This window comes from Elephas maximus, chromosome 3 (assembly GCF_024166365.1).
Source record: "Elephas maximus indicus isolate mEleMax1 chromosome 3, mEleMax1 primary haplotype, whole genome shotgun sequence".
Lineage (NCBI taxonomy): Eukaryota > Metazoa > Chordata > Mammalia > Proboscidea > Elephantidae > Elephas > Elephas maximus.
This window is the reverse complement of record NC_064821.1, coordinates 193,634,256-193,650,111: the sequence shown is the minus strand read 5'-3', so window position 1 is coordinate 193,650,111 and position 15,856 is coordinate 193,634,256. Positions and strand designations below refer to the sequence as shown.

Here is a 15,856-nt window from a genome sequence, read left to right as displayed (position 1 = left end):
TCTGTAAACTGGAGTCGTTTTTAAAAAAAGACTAAGAAAGAGTGCCAGAGTTAATGGGTGTTGGATATTTCTTCCCATGAGTCATAAGGGCTTAGGGTTGCTAAGAGAGGAAGAGAGAGATGGAGAGAGAAAATGGATCTGTCTTCTGTAAATTCAGAAGCAGGACACGAAACTCCTGGAGACTTCCTTGGCATTTGGGAGAGTAGGTGTGAGTCAGGTTATAGTCAGACTACTGGTGGTTATCTCAATGAGTATATCAATTCTGCCTTTCGTTTTGGCTGTGGGTACTTTCATCCTGTCAGATTCTGTTCATAGACAGGATTAGTTGAAATGGATTATTTAAATGTGTATATAGTTGGTACTTCACCTGTAAAATGAGGGAGTTGAATCTATTCTAACTTTAACCTTCTGTGCTTCTAGCAAAATGGAAAAAACATGGTTCTAGAAGTTATTCATTCATTCATAAATATTTATTGAATTATTGAAAACCAGTTATGCCCAGGCACCTTCCTGAGTACTGGGTCAATGCATTGGGAGCTAGAGTTAAGATACCTGATTCCTGATATCCCTGGATAGCTGCGTACCTTTGTGAAACCATCCAGAATGCTGAGCCAGATATTTGTCATGTATAAACTGGAAGATAATATAATAACGTCCATTGTTCCACAGGGTTTACTGTGAATACCAAATCACCTACGATAATGTAAGTGTAATTTTGATACTGTAATTTTGTAAAATGCAGAGTACTATATAGCAGTGGTATCTGGGGGGTGCGGACCTCACCAGGTGATGCCATCAGAGGGGTGACACCAAAATGACTGTTTATAAAAATATCCTTGTAGTTAGTTGTATAAACAGAAACATTTTTTGTAAGCCCTGCTTACATGTATCAAATACCTACAAGGCTAAAACTATGCTAATTAAATTTTTGAACCTTCTAATGTTCTCCAGTGAGAGGTATCATTATTACCAAATTACAGTGACTCTGAATCACATGGTGTCATCTACATATGCTATAAGATGGATGTGCTGTTGTTTTTGTTGTTACTAGTGTTTCGTCAATTTTTCTGGTGTTTTAGTTACAATATTGTGGTGATTAGTATTTGTTGAACCTATATCAACAACTTTTTTGAGAATGAAGTAATTAAAGGGAAAGGAGTGATAAATGGGAATTAAAATTTACTAGTAACATTAGTACAAAGAACATTACTAAGGATTCTGTATAGTCTAGTATGGGAGGCGGTCCATGGGGGAGTGACACCATGAGTTACCACACTGAATGACGCCCACTTTAGTGACACCACTGCAATAATTACTACAGACCAAGTCCACGACTTCCTGAACTTTATTCCAGAAACTGCACGATTTTTTTCTTTTAATAATATTGAGTTTTTTGGTGGAAGTTCATACATTGTTAGGTTCCCATTTGACGATTTCCACACCAATTGTTCAGTGACATTAGTTACATTTATCACAATGTGTCAACATTCTCTCTGTGTTTAGTTTGTTCCCTTTCCAGTACTCTAGCTTCCATGCCCCATTATCTTCTCATCTTTGCATTTGAGAAATTGTTGACCTTTTGTTCTCATACTGATGGTTTTTAAGTAGGGCACCGATCTTACTGGTAATACCCTTTATTTTGTGTGCCACTCGGCTATTTGGCTAAAAGGTGATTTCAGGGGCTGGGGTCCGTTCTAGTTTTGAAAGTATCTCAGGGAAATAGTCTCTGAGAGTTCTCTGTTCTCTACTGTTCCAGTTTGTCTGGCTTCTTCTTCTTCTTCTTTTTTTTTTAAAGAAGAATTGGAGTTCTCCATATTTTTTTCCCATTCTACCCGGGACCTACTACTGTGACCCCCGGACAGAACGGTCAGTGGTGGTAGGCAGGCACCATTTAGTTCTTCTGGTAGATGAGGTTGGACGGCGCGGTGTGTAACTCAGGGATTCTTCTTCCTGAATTTTTACAAATTCTCCACTTACTTGATCTTATATTCCAGGTGTCTCACGGTGAGAATGATTAGTTGTTACACTAAACCACTGAATCTCAACCCTTAGTTTTGTTTTGAGTAGGAAAGCCCAACTGGCCGAAAGGGAAAAGTAGTGCTTTAAAAATTTTTTGCCCACAACTGACGTACACCGATGTGCCTTCAGTGCGCCCTAAAATAAGATGGCCCCTAGCGTTTGGCGCATGTTCCTTGACGCCCTGAGACGTCGCGCGCCGAGACTCGGGGGCGCGCACGTCAGTCGCTGCCGTTGGCTGACTTCCGGTGGTGCTGAAGCGGAGTTTCCGCGGGATCAGGCCGGCCGGTGAGGGTACTGGGCTGTGTGTGATGGGGCGGGAAGAAGCAAGTGGAAGCGAGGAATACGAGAGGCAAAGGACATTCAGGACGAGGGGGTCGGGTTTGAGGGCGGGCACGGGTGCGTGCTGGAAGGTAGGGAGGGGAAGGTGTCTAGCTGGCAGTGGAGACTTGGGCCAGGGCTCGGCGCGAGGTGGAAAGCGCAGTTGGGAGTCTTTTCTGAGAGGTTTTCCCAGGAGGGGGCGGCGCCGGGACTGTCTCAGGATTGACATTCATTCACCCAGTTGTTCCGACTCTGGTTGCCAAAGAAGGCATCTTTTTCGAGTTACTGCTGTGTTTGAGATGCCTGGAACCGAGCCTTGCACGCTGTTGACTTTGAATAGTAGCTGCCTTTTTTTTTTTTTTTCTCTTTTCTGGACCTCATGTAATTTATCTGTGAAATAAAGGATTCGCTTTGGCTGCTCTCTCTGTACTCCTTACCCACTCACAGTCCTCCCTCACAGGGATCAATGGAACCTTGACATGTTTATTAAACGCTGATTACCAAGATAAGGACATTAGTTGCTTTTGGGGTTATCTCCCCCAGTGTCCTGGAGAAACTGAATTAGGGAAATATTAAAACTATCTTCATAGTTTAGACTCTTAGTGTTAGAAAGAACTTTGTTTTTCAGTCCACTAGTCCAAGCTTAAAGGAGCCCTGGTGGCACAGTGGTTAAGCAGTGGGCTGCTAACTAAAAGGTTGGTGGTTCAAACCCACCAGCCGCTCTGCGGAAGAAAGTTATGGCACTCAGCTTCCGTAAAGATTCACAGCCTTGGAAACCCTGTGGGGGTAGTTCTGCTGTGTCCTGTAGGGTCGCTGTGAGTCGAAATCGGGTTCAACTTGGTAATGGGTTTTTTTTGGTTGTTACTTAGTCCAGGCTTTTATCTAGTGTCCTGATAGGCGGGCATTCAGACTTTACTTAAACGTTACCAGTCAGGGGGATCTCACTGTAACAAAAGGCAGTGTATTCTGTTCTTGAATCTATTTTATTGAGAGTAAAGTTTTCCTTGGAGAAAGATGAAGTCAGTTTTCAAATAATGCTTAACCCTTTGGTCCCAGTGCTGTACTCTGGAGAAGCACAGAATAACAAGCTCAGACATTCATTCAGGGAACCTTCATTGAGAATCAGCAATGGGCCAGATACTGTTAGGTGTTTAGGGATACTAGTTAAAGGAATCCTTTTCCTCAAAAAGCTCAAAATTTTGGGGAAGGGAGCTGGGAAAGAGACAGAAAAACAGAGAGGTAATTACAAAAGTGAAAAGTGCTATAGAAGAGGTTTACAAGCAGATGCTGGAAGAGTCCCTCCAGTTTAGGTCAGTGTTGCCCTTAAAATGTGATAATTAGAATTGAAGCCAAGAGTCTAGAAGTAATATAGTACAGAGGACAGTAGGAATCTCCGTTTTTTTTTTTTAAGTTGTGAATATATTTTAATGTAAATATATATAAATTTTTTATTGTATATATGTAACACAACATTTGCTAATTCAACATTTTTCAGATGTACAGCTTAGTGATATCAATTACATTACTCCGTTGTTTTCAAAACAGAATTTCTGTTAATGTAGCTTAACCTTCTTTAAACAACCATGCTTTGCTTTTTGATTGTTTCTATTAACGGAAGTACTTGTTTATGAAAACAACAGTAGGAAAACATATCGACCGCTTATTATCTAATGATGTAGGTGCTATTTTTATTTCGTTTTATAGCCTTGAAGAAACAGATTCAGGTTAAGTAACTTCTGCAAGGTCACAAAGCTGGAGCAAAGCTGACTTGGGAAATAAATCCATACCGCTTGCTCTCAGCATCATGCTATTCAGCCTTCCCAATGGTAATAACTAACACATATTATCCATTTTCTATTTAATTCTTACTACAATTCTACAATGATTATATTTTACAGTTGAGGAAACTGAAGCTTAGGTTAAGTCACTTGGCCAAGGTAACATAACCAGTCTAGTGGAGTTGGGATTTGAACTCAGGCACTCTGACCACTCTCTCTCATCGCCTGACTAAAGGGAGGTTGTTCATTTGGTGTGAAGTACTTTGTTTATGATTGAACATGAGTAAATGAAAAGATATTTGAGGAAATGTTATTATCGTCAATTAATATGAAGATGCTAAGAACTTGCTTTTCTCCTTCCAGGATGGAACAGAAGTGGGACTTGTAAAATGTTGCCCTGTAAGAAAAGGAGAACTACAGTGGCAGAGTCCCCACAGCATAAGGGCAGCCAAGAGGAAGATGACTTAGACCTAGAGTCTGCTGTTAAACCAGAATCTGACCAGGTTAAGGACTTGGGGTCAGTGTCACTATCCTGGGGTCAGAGCCATGACAGAGCAGCTAGCCTTGAAGTACAGTCTGTGCAGGATGCAGGAAATCAGCTTGGTGTGGAGGAGCCATCTTCCAGCTCCAGGATGCCCACCCAGGACACAAGTCTATCAATTCTAGAAGCTGTGGATGAGCCTTTCTCTCAGGGAATCACCCTGCCTTCCTTGGAGTCTTCCCAGCCTCTTAATATACACATTGGGAAAGGAAAACTCCAGGCCACTGGCTCAAGAAGAGGGAAGAAAATTACACTCAGGCCAGGGCTTGTTACCCAGGAAGAAAGAGGCGATCATCCCTCCACACAGGAGCCTTTTTCAGGAGAGCCTAGTGAAGAAGTCAAGGAAGAAGGAGGTAAGATACAAAAGGGTTTTAGGCTACATTTTCCTTGTAAATGCCGCTTTGCCATTGCCTTGTCTGTAGTGTCTTTACAGAACAGTGTTGCTGAGAGGTACTAATTTGGTACGGAATTGCAACTGCAGTGCTCTTAAGGGTCAGCAGTGAATTTTATGAATGGGTGGAGACTTTCTTCTTCCATCCCATTCCCATTCCCTAGATCCTCTTCTGTATCCCTTTCTTTCCTTTCATCCTCTAAAATGCACGTCTGGAGGAACGAACTATTTATTGTTCTTTTGTGATTTGGTGGGTATCCTTGAAATGAGGCCTGTGGGGGAGGGGGAGTCCTTAAAGGGAGAACTGCTGCCTCAGGCATTGGGAGAGGCTGACAGAGATGACTTGAAGAATGATGGTTCCACAGAGGCAGAAGAGAATAGTGACATAAGGTGCTTGGAGAAGTGGTGGGAGATGACCTCAGGGTGATAGATGGTGCGTGGGTTGTGGAGGGCTTTGTTTTTCATGCTAAGGTGCTAGAACTTTTTCTGTAGGTGATAGCCATTTTAGTGGCTTAGCAGAACATACTTATACTTTAGAAAAGTTGTCAGATTCTCTCAGTCTTTTCATTTTGACTAACTTTTTAACTTTTTGCTGAATTTTAAGCCTACTTTTTCTTATTTTGTCCCGGTATGTTCTCTGTTACGTGCTTTTTCCACTGTGAATGTGCTGTGTTGATATCCACACTGTGTGTGTTCATAGTGCAGAATTTCATGTTTATGACTTTGCTGTGTTTGCAAACTGATAAAGTAGTGCTTTAGTTGTCTGAAGCACGTTGTCAAAGAAGGAAGCTCTGTCGGGGGGAAGAGTGGTCTGTTTTAGAAGCACTTGCCATAGCACATGGCTCTATAGTTTCTTTCCTCATTCAGAGCACCTTGATTGTATTGGTTCTGGGGCACCTATATTTTCTCTGGAAATGTAGACAGGTGCAGTAGCTTTGTTTTTTATGATGAATTCAATGTTATTCTCCATTCAGATAATGTCTTAGGAGAATAGAAAAGTTGGAGTAAACAAACAGCTTGTGCTATTTTGCTAATTATATAGACTTCACCTTTGATCAAATAAATATAAAACAAAACAAGATGGTACATCGTCCAGCACATAGTAGGTACTTACATAAATTGATAAAAACAGATACTATACTTGATCTCAGTCAAAAGGCTGGGAAGTAATATGTACTTAAATAAATTGGATAAATATGTATTATTAATTTGAAATTACTTCTTATTTTGATCAGTGTTTTCCATTTACTGAGGCAAGCACTTAAGCATCAGTCTTTTTGAGTATTCATTATTTAGACGTTATAAAGGAAGAAATGCAGATTTTTATTTTCACCATTATTTTTCTTCAACTTCTTTTTTTTATATCAAGGGCAGAGTATATTGGATCAGGAAAAATAAAGGTGGCTCTATAGTTTAGATGTTTGCATTAGAAAAATCGCATTTCTTTGGTGATGGCGAGTAAGAATCAGTTCAACAACTTGGTTCACTGAGCTGGGAGAGATGTACATATACATATAGTACATGTAATAGAGCCAGATTTTCAAAATTTCAGCATGTGGACAAAATTTGCCCAATGAAATTTAGTAGGGATAAATATGAAGACCTATAAGTAATTTAAAAGGGGAAAAACCCAAATTGCTCAAGGGTAGGATATGGGAGATCTAAGGGATTTAGTAAATTCCTAGTTTAATTCAAGTTATGAATGTAATAAGACTGCCAATTCCCTACTCCCTGCCCTCCCCCCAAAAAACACCTTATTAGATGAAGTAATAGAGTTACAATGCCTAAGACAAGGGAGTTAGTAATAATCCTGATGGTATGCTGTGCTTTTCATGCCCCCTTTGGGGTTCACTTTGGGGTGCCACATTTTATGAGGACATTGACAAACTGATGCATATTAAGAGGAGGACCGCTATGATTTTCAAGATCCTGGATATGGTAGGCATGTTTAGCTTGGGAAGGATGTTGTTAGGTATGCTTGAGTTGGTTCCGACTCATAGCGACCCTGTGTACAACAGAACGCAACACTGCCTGGTCCTGCACAACCTCACAATCCTTGTTATGCCTGAGCCCATTGTTGCAGCCACTGTGTCAGTCCATCTCTTTGAGGGTCTTCCGTTTTTTAGCTGACCCTCTCCTTTACCAAGCATGAAGTCCTTCTCCAGGGACTGTTCCTACCTGATGACATGCCCAAAATAGGAAAGATGAAGTCTTGTTCTCCTCCCTTCTAGGAGCATTCTGGCTGTACTTCTTCCAGACAGATTTGTTTGTTCTGGCAGTCCATGGTATATTCAGTATTCTTTGCCAACACCATAAAAGGAAGAATAAGTTTTAGGAATTGTAAGAGAACTGTCCGTCTTCAAATATCTGAAGACAGTTATATAGAAGAAAAAGCAAATTCCAGGTGGTGAAAATGGAAACAGTGGTTTTAAGCTATATGGAGGCAAATTTTTATTCATTATCAGAAAGAATTTTCAACAGTAGTATCCTGAACTCCCTTGTATAATATAACCAAAAAAAAAAAACCAAACCATATTCATTGAGTTGATTCCGACTCATAGTGACCCTGTAAGACAGAGCAGAACTGCCCCATAGTTTCCAAGAAGCGCCTGGTAGATTTGAACTACCAACCTTTTGGTTAGCAGCTGTAGCACTTAACCTATGCCACCAGGGTTTCCTTGTATAATATACCAAAAAACCAAACCAAACCCAGTGTCGTCGAGTCGATTCTGACTCATAGCGACCCTATAGGACAGAGTAGAACTGCCCCATAGAGTTTCCAAGGAGCGCCTGGCAGATTCGAACTGCTGACCCTTTGGTTGGTAGCCTTAGCACTTAACCACTATGCCACCAGGGTTTCCTTGTATAATATGGGACCCCACAAAAAGTATTCACGTGGAACCCTCTGTAAAATTTAAAAGATTATGCTCAGTGGTTTCAGTAAACCATTTCAGTAATCTTTTAAAACATGTTTGGTGTCTAACTTCATCTCTCAAATTTCCTGTCATGCCTGAAAGTGGCACAGAAATCCTTTGTTCTGATTTATGGTTTAAAAATGTGGTCTATCTATGTCACATTTAAAAGAAGCAGAAGGCATCATTCTAACCATGGGAAACTTACAGTCTAACTGGGAAGACAAGACATCATTTTGGAGTAGTGTAGGACAGTATCTATTTTGTGTTTAAGTGCTAGAATGTGTGTTACAGATGGAATTGGAGTAGTTATGGTAGGTGTTTTGGAATTAGAACTGAAAGAGTTGATTGGGTTCCATAGGTTGTGGGGAAGGAGTGGAAGTGTGCTGCAAACATGCAGTAGTCCTGTGTATGTGTAGGACAGTAGTAGCGCTTCAAACAGAAAAGGTAGATCTAGATAATAGGCTTGTGGTTGTCCCCTTAAAACTTTGTAAAGGATTGACATAGGATGGAGAAGAAACGGTCTATTTTAGAGACATTAGAAAGAAAGAGTTAATATTGCTCTGGGACTGATACCACTCATGATAGCTGGACTGGGGAAATGGTGAAGCATGCCTTCAGCAAAAATGAGGAAAAGCAGTATTTAAGGGGTTGAAAATGAGTTCCAGTTTGGATTTGTGGAGTGTGAGGTGACAATGGGACTATCAAGCAGAAACAGAAATCTGAAATTGAAGTTTGGTAAGAGGTAGTGTTCAAAGTGTTAGTTGTGGTTCATGGAGGGAGAAGAGCAGCAGATTGAAGACAATGCTGGGCTCAGGAAGGAGATGACAGAGGGAACAACTGGAGAAGTAATAGAAGTCAAAGCAGGGAGAAGAGTTGTAAAAACAAGATACTTAGAATTTAGCTGCAAAAGAGAGATGAGAATAATGCCTGAGGAAAGGTTACATTTGAATATCGTACTGTTTGAGAGTAGATTTGGGAGAGTTTTGGGGAAGAGGAAATCTGATGATGGGATTGAAGAAGGAAGGGAAAATGAAAACACTAGTGATAATTTTTACGGTGGAAGAATGGGGAATAGCTAGAGGAAGCAGCAAGATTATTGAATTTTTTTTTCAAGATAGGTCTTATTTGTGGCATGAAGACAGGAGGAGCTGGAGGAAAATTCAAGATTAAAATGCTAGAGAAGATATGCATAAGTAAGTATGGGTTCAAAGCCACTAAGCTATTGAATGGAATCTAGATATGTATATATTTTTGTTATTGTTGTCCGTGCCTTTATCCATGCTAAAGAACCAGCAGTTTTACCCATTGCATTTTCATCTTTGGTACAAATGTCACCACAGTAAAAAAGGCAACTAATGTTTGAGATTTGTTAGGAAAATATTTTGATATCAGAAATGTCCCAGGGTCGAGTAGATCACACTTCAATAACAACTGCTATAGTATAATAGTTTTTTGTGTGTGTTTTAGATGAAGGTTTACAGAACAAATTAGTTTCATCAAACAATTAATATACATATGGTTTTGTGACATTGGTTGCCAACTGTGCGGTGTGTCCGCATTCTCCCCTTCTCGACCTTGGGTTCTCCATTAACGTTCGTCCAGCTTTCCTGTTCCCTACTGCCTTCTTGTCCTTGCCCCTGGGCTGGTGTGCCCATTTAGTCTCATATACATGGTAGAGCGATGTGTATTATTGTTTGTTTTATGGAACTGTCTCATCTTTGGCTGAACGGTGAGCCTCAGGAGCGACTTCAGTACTGAGTTGGAAGAACGTCTGGGGGCCGTACTCTCAGGGTTTCTCCAGTCTCTGTCAGACCAGCAAGTCTGGTCTTTTTTTGTGAGTTAGAATTTTGTTCTACATTTTTCTCCAGCGCTGTCTGGGACATTGTATTGTGATCCCTGTCAGAGCATCTGGCACCATCTAGTTGTGGTGGACTCAGTCTGGTGGAGGCTGTGGTAGTTGTGGTCCGTTAGTCTTTTGGACTAATCTTTCTCTTGTATTTTTGGTTTTCTTCACTCTCCCTTGCTCCAGACAGGCAGGACCAGTGGAGTATCTTAGATGACCGCTCACAAGTTATTTTTATTTTTATTGTGCTTTAGGTGAAAGTTGACAGCTCAAGTTAATTTCTCATACAAAAATTTATACACATATTGTTATGTGACCCTAGTTGCCATCCCTATAAGCTGACAGCACACCCCCGCTTTCCACCCCAGGTTTCCCATGTCTATTCAGCCAGCTGATTTCCCTTTCTGCCTTCTCATCCCACCTCTGGACAGGAGCTGCCCATTTAGTCTCGTGTAGCTACTTGAAATAAGAAGCACACTCTTCAGTAGTATTATTTTACGTTTTATAATCCAGTCTAATCTTTGACTAAAGAGTTGGCTTCAGGAATGGTTTTAGTTCTGGGTTAACAGAGATTCCAGGGGCCGTGACTTTGGGAGTTCCTCCAGTCTCAGTCAGACCATTAAATCTGGTCTTTTTACGTGAATTTGAGTTCCTCACCCCCCACAACTCCATCAGGGACTGTGTTGTGTTCCCTGCCAGTGTGGTTTTTGGTGGTAGCCTGGTACCATCTAGTTCTTCTGGTCTCAGGCTGATGGAGTCTTTGGTTTATGTGTCCCTTTTGTCTCTTGGGCCAATATTTTCCTTGTGTCTTTGGTGTTCTTCATTCTCCTTTCCTCCAGGTGGGTTGGTACCAGTTGGTGGATCTTATTTATGTATCTTAGATGGCTGCCTGGAAACCCTTGTGGCGTAGTGATTAAGTGCTACAGCTGCTAATCAAGAGGTCATCGGTTCAGATCCACCAGGTGCTCCTTGGAAACTCAATGGGGCAGTTCTGCTCTGTCCTGTAGGGTCACTATGTGTTGGAATCCACTCCGTGTTAACGGGTTTGGTTCGGTTTTGGTTAGATGGCTGCTCGCAAGCTTTTAATGCCCCCAGATGCCACTCACCAAAGTGAGATGCATTTTCTTAATAAACTTTGTTATGTCAGTTGACCTAGATGTTCCCCTAAACCGTGATCCCCAGAACCCCTGCACGGCTGCTCTGTCCCTCAAAGTATTTGGCTGTGTTCAGTAAACCTAGCTTTTGGTTTAGTTTAGTTGTGCTGATTTCCCCTGTATTGTGTGTTGTCTTTCCTTTCACCTAAGGTCATTCTTGTTGACTGTCTAGTCAGTGAATTCCTCTCTTCCTTGCCCTCCACCCTCAGAACTGTCAAAGAATGTTTTCTTCTGTGTTTAAACCTTTTCTTGAGTTCTTATAATAGTGGTCTCATACAATATTTGTCTTTTTGCGACTGATTAACTTCACTTAGCGTAATGCCTTCAGATTCATCCATGTTGTGAGACATTTTGCAGATTCATCATTGTTCTTTATTGTTGCATGGTATTCCATTATGTATATATACCAAAGTTTGTTTATCCATTCATCAGTTGATGGTCACCTAGGTTGTTTCCATCTTTTTGCTGTTGTGAACAGTGCTGCAGTGAACATGGGTGTACATATATCTATTCATGTGATAGCTCTTATTTCTCAAGGATATATTCCAAAGAGTGGGATTGTTGGATCATATGGTATTTCTGTTTTTAGCTTTTTAAGGAAGTGCCATATCGTTTTCCAAAGTGGTTGTACCATTTTACATTCCCACCAGCAATGTATAAGTGTTCCAGTCTCTCCACAACCTCTCCAGCATTTATTATTTTGTGTTTTTTGGATTAATGCTAGGCTTGTTGGGTGAGATGGTATCTCACTGTAGTTTTGATTTGCATTTCTCTAATGGCTAATGATTGTGAGCATTTCCTCATGTATCTTTCAGACGCCTGAATGTCATCTTTGGTGAAGTGCCTGTTCATATCCTTTGCCCATTTTTTAATAGGGTTATTTGAATTTTTGCAGTTGAGGTTTTGCAGTATCTTGTAGATTTTAGAGATTAGACCCTGATCAGGTCTGTCATAGCCAAAATTCTTTTCCCAGTCTGAAGGTTGTCTTTTTACTCTTTTGGTGAAGTCTTTTGATGAGCATAAGTGTTTGACTTTTAGGCACTTCCAGTTATCTAGATTCTCTTCTGGCGTTTGTGCATTGTTAGTTAAGGTTTGTATTTTGTTTATGCCATGTATTAGGGCTCCTAGTGCCGTCCCTATTTTTTCTTTGATGATCTTTATTGTTTTAGATTTTATATTTAGGTCTTTAATCCATTTTGAGTTAGTTTTCGTACATGGTGTGAGGTATGGGTCTTGTTTCTTTTTTTTTGCAGATTGATATCCAGTTATGCCAGCACCATTTGTTAAAAAGACGGTCTTTTCCCTGTGTAACTGATTTGGGGCCTTTGTCAAATATCAACTGCTCATACGTGGATAAATTTATGTCTGGATTCTCAATTTTGTTCTACTGGCCTGTGTATCTATTGTACCAGTACTAGGCTGTTTTGACTATGTGGTGGTATAATAGGCTTTAAAATCAGGTAGTGAGAGGCCTCTCACATTTTTCTTCTTCTTCAGTAATGCTTTACTTATTCAGGCCCCTTCCCTTCCATATGAAGTTGGTGATTTGTTTCTCTGTCTCATTAAAAAATGTCATTGGAATGTGGATCAGGATTGCTTTGTATCTATAGATTGCTTTGTGTAGAATTCACATTTTCACAATGTTGAGTCTTCCTATCCATGAGCAAGATATGTTTTTCCACTTATGTAGGTCTCTTTTGGTTTCTTGCAGCAGTGTCTTGTAGTTTTCTTAGAATAGGTCTTTTATGTCTCTGGTTAGATTTATTCCTAAGTATTTTATCTTCTTGGGGGCTATTGTAAATGGTATTGATTTGGTGATTTCCTTTTCAAAGTTCTCTGTGTTGGTGTAGAGGAATCCAACTGACTTTTGTATGTTTATCTTGTATCCTGAGACTTTGCTGAAGCCTTCTATTAGTTCCAGTAGTTTTCTTGTGGATTCTTTTGTGTTTTCTGTATATAACATCATATCATCAGCAAATAGAGATATTTTTACTTCTTCTTTTGGGTGCCCTTTATTTCTTTTTCTTGCCTTATTGCTCTGGCTAGGACCTCCAGCACAATGTTGAATAAGAGTGGTGATAAAGGGCATCCTTTTCTGGCTCCCATTCTCAAGGGGAATGCTTTTAGATTCTCTCCATTTTGGATGATTTTTCCTGTTGGCTTTGTATAAATGCCCTTTATTATGTTGAGGAATTTCCCTTCTATTCCTGTTTTGCTGAGTTTTTATCATGAATTGGTGTTATACTTTGTTGAATGTCTTTTCTGCATCAATTGATAAGATCATGTGGTTCTTATCTGTTGTTTTATTTATGTGATAGATTAAGTATTTTGAACCATCCCTGCATACCTGGTATGAATCCCAGTTGGTCATGGTAAATTACTTTTTTGGTGTGTTGTTGAATTCTATCAGCTAGAATTTTGTTGAGGATTTTTGCGTCTATGTTCATCAGGGATATTGGTCTGTAATTTTCTCTTTTGTGGTGTCTTTACCTGGTTGTGGTATCATGGTTACGCTGGCTTCATAGCATGAGTTTGGAATAGTCCATCCTTTTCTATGCTCTGAAATACATTTAGTAGTAGTGGTGTTAACTTTTCTCTGAAAGTTTGGTAGAATTCTCCAGTGAAGCCATCAGGGCCAGGGTTTTTTTTTTGGTTGGGAGTTTTTTTTAACTACCTCTTTAATCTCTTTTTTTGTTACATGTTTGTTTAGTTCTCCCTCTGTTTGTGTTAGTTTAGATAGGTAGTGTGTTTCTAGAAATTTGCCCATTTTGTCTAGGTTTTCAAATTTGTTGGAGTACAGTTTTTCATAGTATTCTGTTATTCTTTTAATTTCAGTTGGGTCTGTTGTGATATTGCCCATCTCATTTCTTTATTTTATTTTATTTTTATTGTGCTTTAAGTGAAAGTTTACAAATCAAGTCAGTCTCTCATATAAAAATTTGTATACACCTTGCTATATACTCCTAATTGCTCTCCCTCTATTGAGACAGCCCGGTCCTTCCTTCCACTCTGTTTTCGTGCCCATTCCACTAGCTTTTAACTCCCTCTTCCCTCTCATCTCCCCTTGAGATAGGAGATGCCAGCATAGTCTCAAGTGTCTACTTGTTGCAAGAAGCTCATTCTTCGCCAGCATCTTTTTCTATCCCATTGTCCAGTCTAATCCCTGTCTGGAGAGTTGGCTCTGGGAATGGTTCCTGTCCTGGGCTAACAGAAGGTCTGGGGGCCATGACCACCAGGTCCTTCTATTCTCAGTCAGACCATTAAGTCTGGTCTTTTTACGAGAATTTGGGGTCTGCATCCCACTGCTCTCCTGCTCCCTCAGAGGATCTCTGTTGTGTTCCCTGTCAGGGCTGTCATTGGTTGTAGCTGGGCACCATCTAGTTTTTCTGGTCTCAGGCTGATGTAGTCTCTGGTTTATGTGCCCCGTTCTGTCTCTTGGGCTCGTAATTATATTGTGTCCTTGATGTTCTTCATTCCCCTTTGCTCCAGGTGGGTTGGGAGCAATTGATCCATCTTAGATGGCTGCTTGCTGGCGTTTAAGACCCCAGACGCTGCTCTCCAAAGTGGGATGCAGAATGTTTTCTTAATAGATTTTATTATGCCAGTTGACTTAGATGTCCCTTGAAACCATGGTCCCCAAACCCCTGCCCCTGCTTCGCTGACCTTAGAAGCATTCAGTTTATTCAGGAAACGTCTTTGCTTTTGGTTTAGTCCAGTTGAGATGACCTCCCCTGTATTGAGTGTTGTCCTTCCCTTCATGTAAAGTAGTTCTTATGTACTATCTAATTAGTAAATACCCCTCTCCCACCATCTCCCCCTCCCCCTGCCTCCCGTAACCACAAAAGAATGTTTTCTTCTCAGTTTAAACTATTTCTCAAGATCTTATAATAGTGGTCTTATACAATATATGTCCTTTTGCAGCTGACTAATTTCACTCAGCATAATGCCTTCCAGGTTCCTCCATGTTATGAAATGTTTCACAGATTCATCACTGTTCTTTATCAATGCGTAGTATTCCATTGTGTGAATATACCATAATTTATCCATTCATCCATTGATGGGCATCTTGGTTGCTTCTATCTTTTTGCTATTGTAAAGAATACTGCAGTAAACATGGGTGTGCGTATATCTGTTCATGTAAAGGCTCTTATTTCTCTAGGACATATTCCGAGGAGTGGGATTGCTGGGTCATATAGTAGTTCTATTTCTAGCTTTTTAAGGACGTGCCAAATCGATTTCCAAAGTGGTTGTACGATTTTACATTCCCACCACCAGTGCATAAGTGTTCTATCTCTCCATAACCTCTCCACCATTTAATGTTTTGTGTTTTCTGGATTAATGCCAGCCTTGTTGGACTGAGATGGAATCTCATTGTAGTTTTAATTTACTTTTCTCTAATGGGTAATGATTGTGAGCATTTCCTCCTGTATCTGTTAGCTACCTGAATGTCGTCTTTAGTGAAGTGTCTGTTCATATCCTTTGCCCATTTGTTAATTGGGTTATTTGTTTTTTGTAGTTGAATTTTTGCAGTATCATGTAGATTTTGGAGATCAGACGCTGATCAGAAATGTCATAGCTAAGAACTTTTTCCCAGTCTGTAGGTAATCTTTTTACTCTTTTGGTAAAGTCTTTGGATGAGCATAGGTGTTTGATTTTTTGGAGCTCCCAGTTATCTAGTTTTTCTTCTGCATTGTTAGTAATGTTTTGTATACTGTTTATGCCATGTATTAGGGCTCCTAATGTTGTCCCTATTTTTTCTTCCATGATCTTTATCTTTGTAGGTTTTATATTTAGGTCTTTGATCCATTTTGAGTTGGTTTTTGTGCATGGTGTGAGGTATGGATCTTGTTTCATTTCTTTGCAGGTGGATAGCCAGTTATGCTAGCACCATTTGTTT

General features: G+C 40.2%; 1 protein-coding gene across 3 annotated transcripts in view; it reads left to right on the top strand.

The window, feature by feature from the left end:
• The first annotated feature begins 2,248 nt into the window (after positions 1–2,248).
• Positions 2,249–15,856, top strand: part of GON4L (gon-4 like) — a 94,822-nt gene continuing 81,214 nt past the window's right edge. For 2 of the 3 annotated variants that reach the window (XM_049880712.1, XM_049880711.1), the window contains exons 1-2: positions 2,249–2,304; positions 4,479–5,009. In XM_049880712.1, the coding sequence (XP_049736669.1) occupies positions 4,505–5,009 (505 nt within the window). In that variant the 5' untranslated portion in view covers positions 2,249–2,304; positions 4,479–4,504. Of the gene's footprint in view, positions 2,305–4,478; positions 5,010–9,076; positions 9,156–15,856 lie in introns of those variants that run through there. The other variant, XM_049880713.1, reaches the window with a different exon arrangement.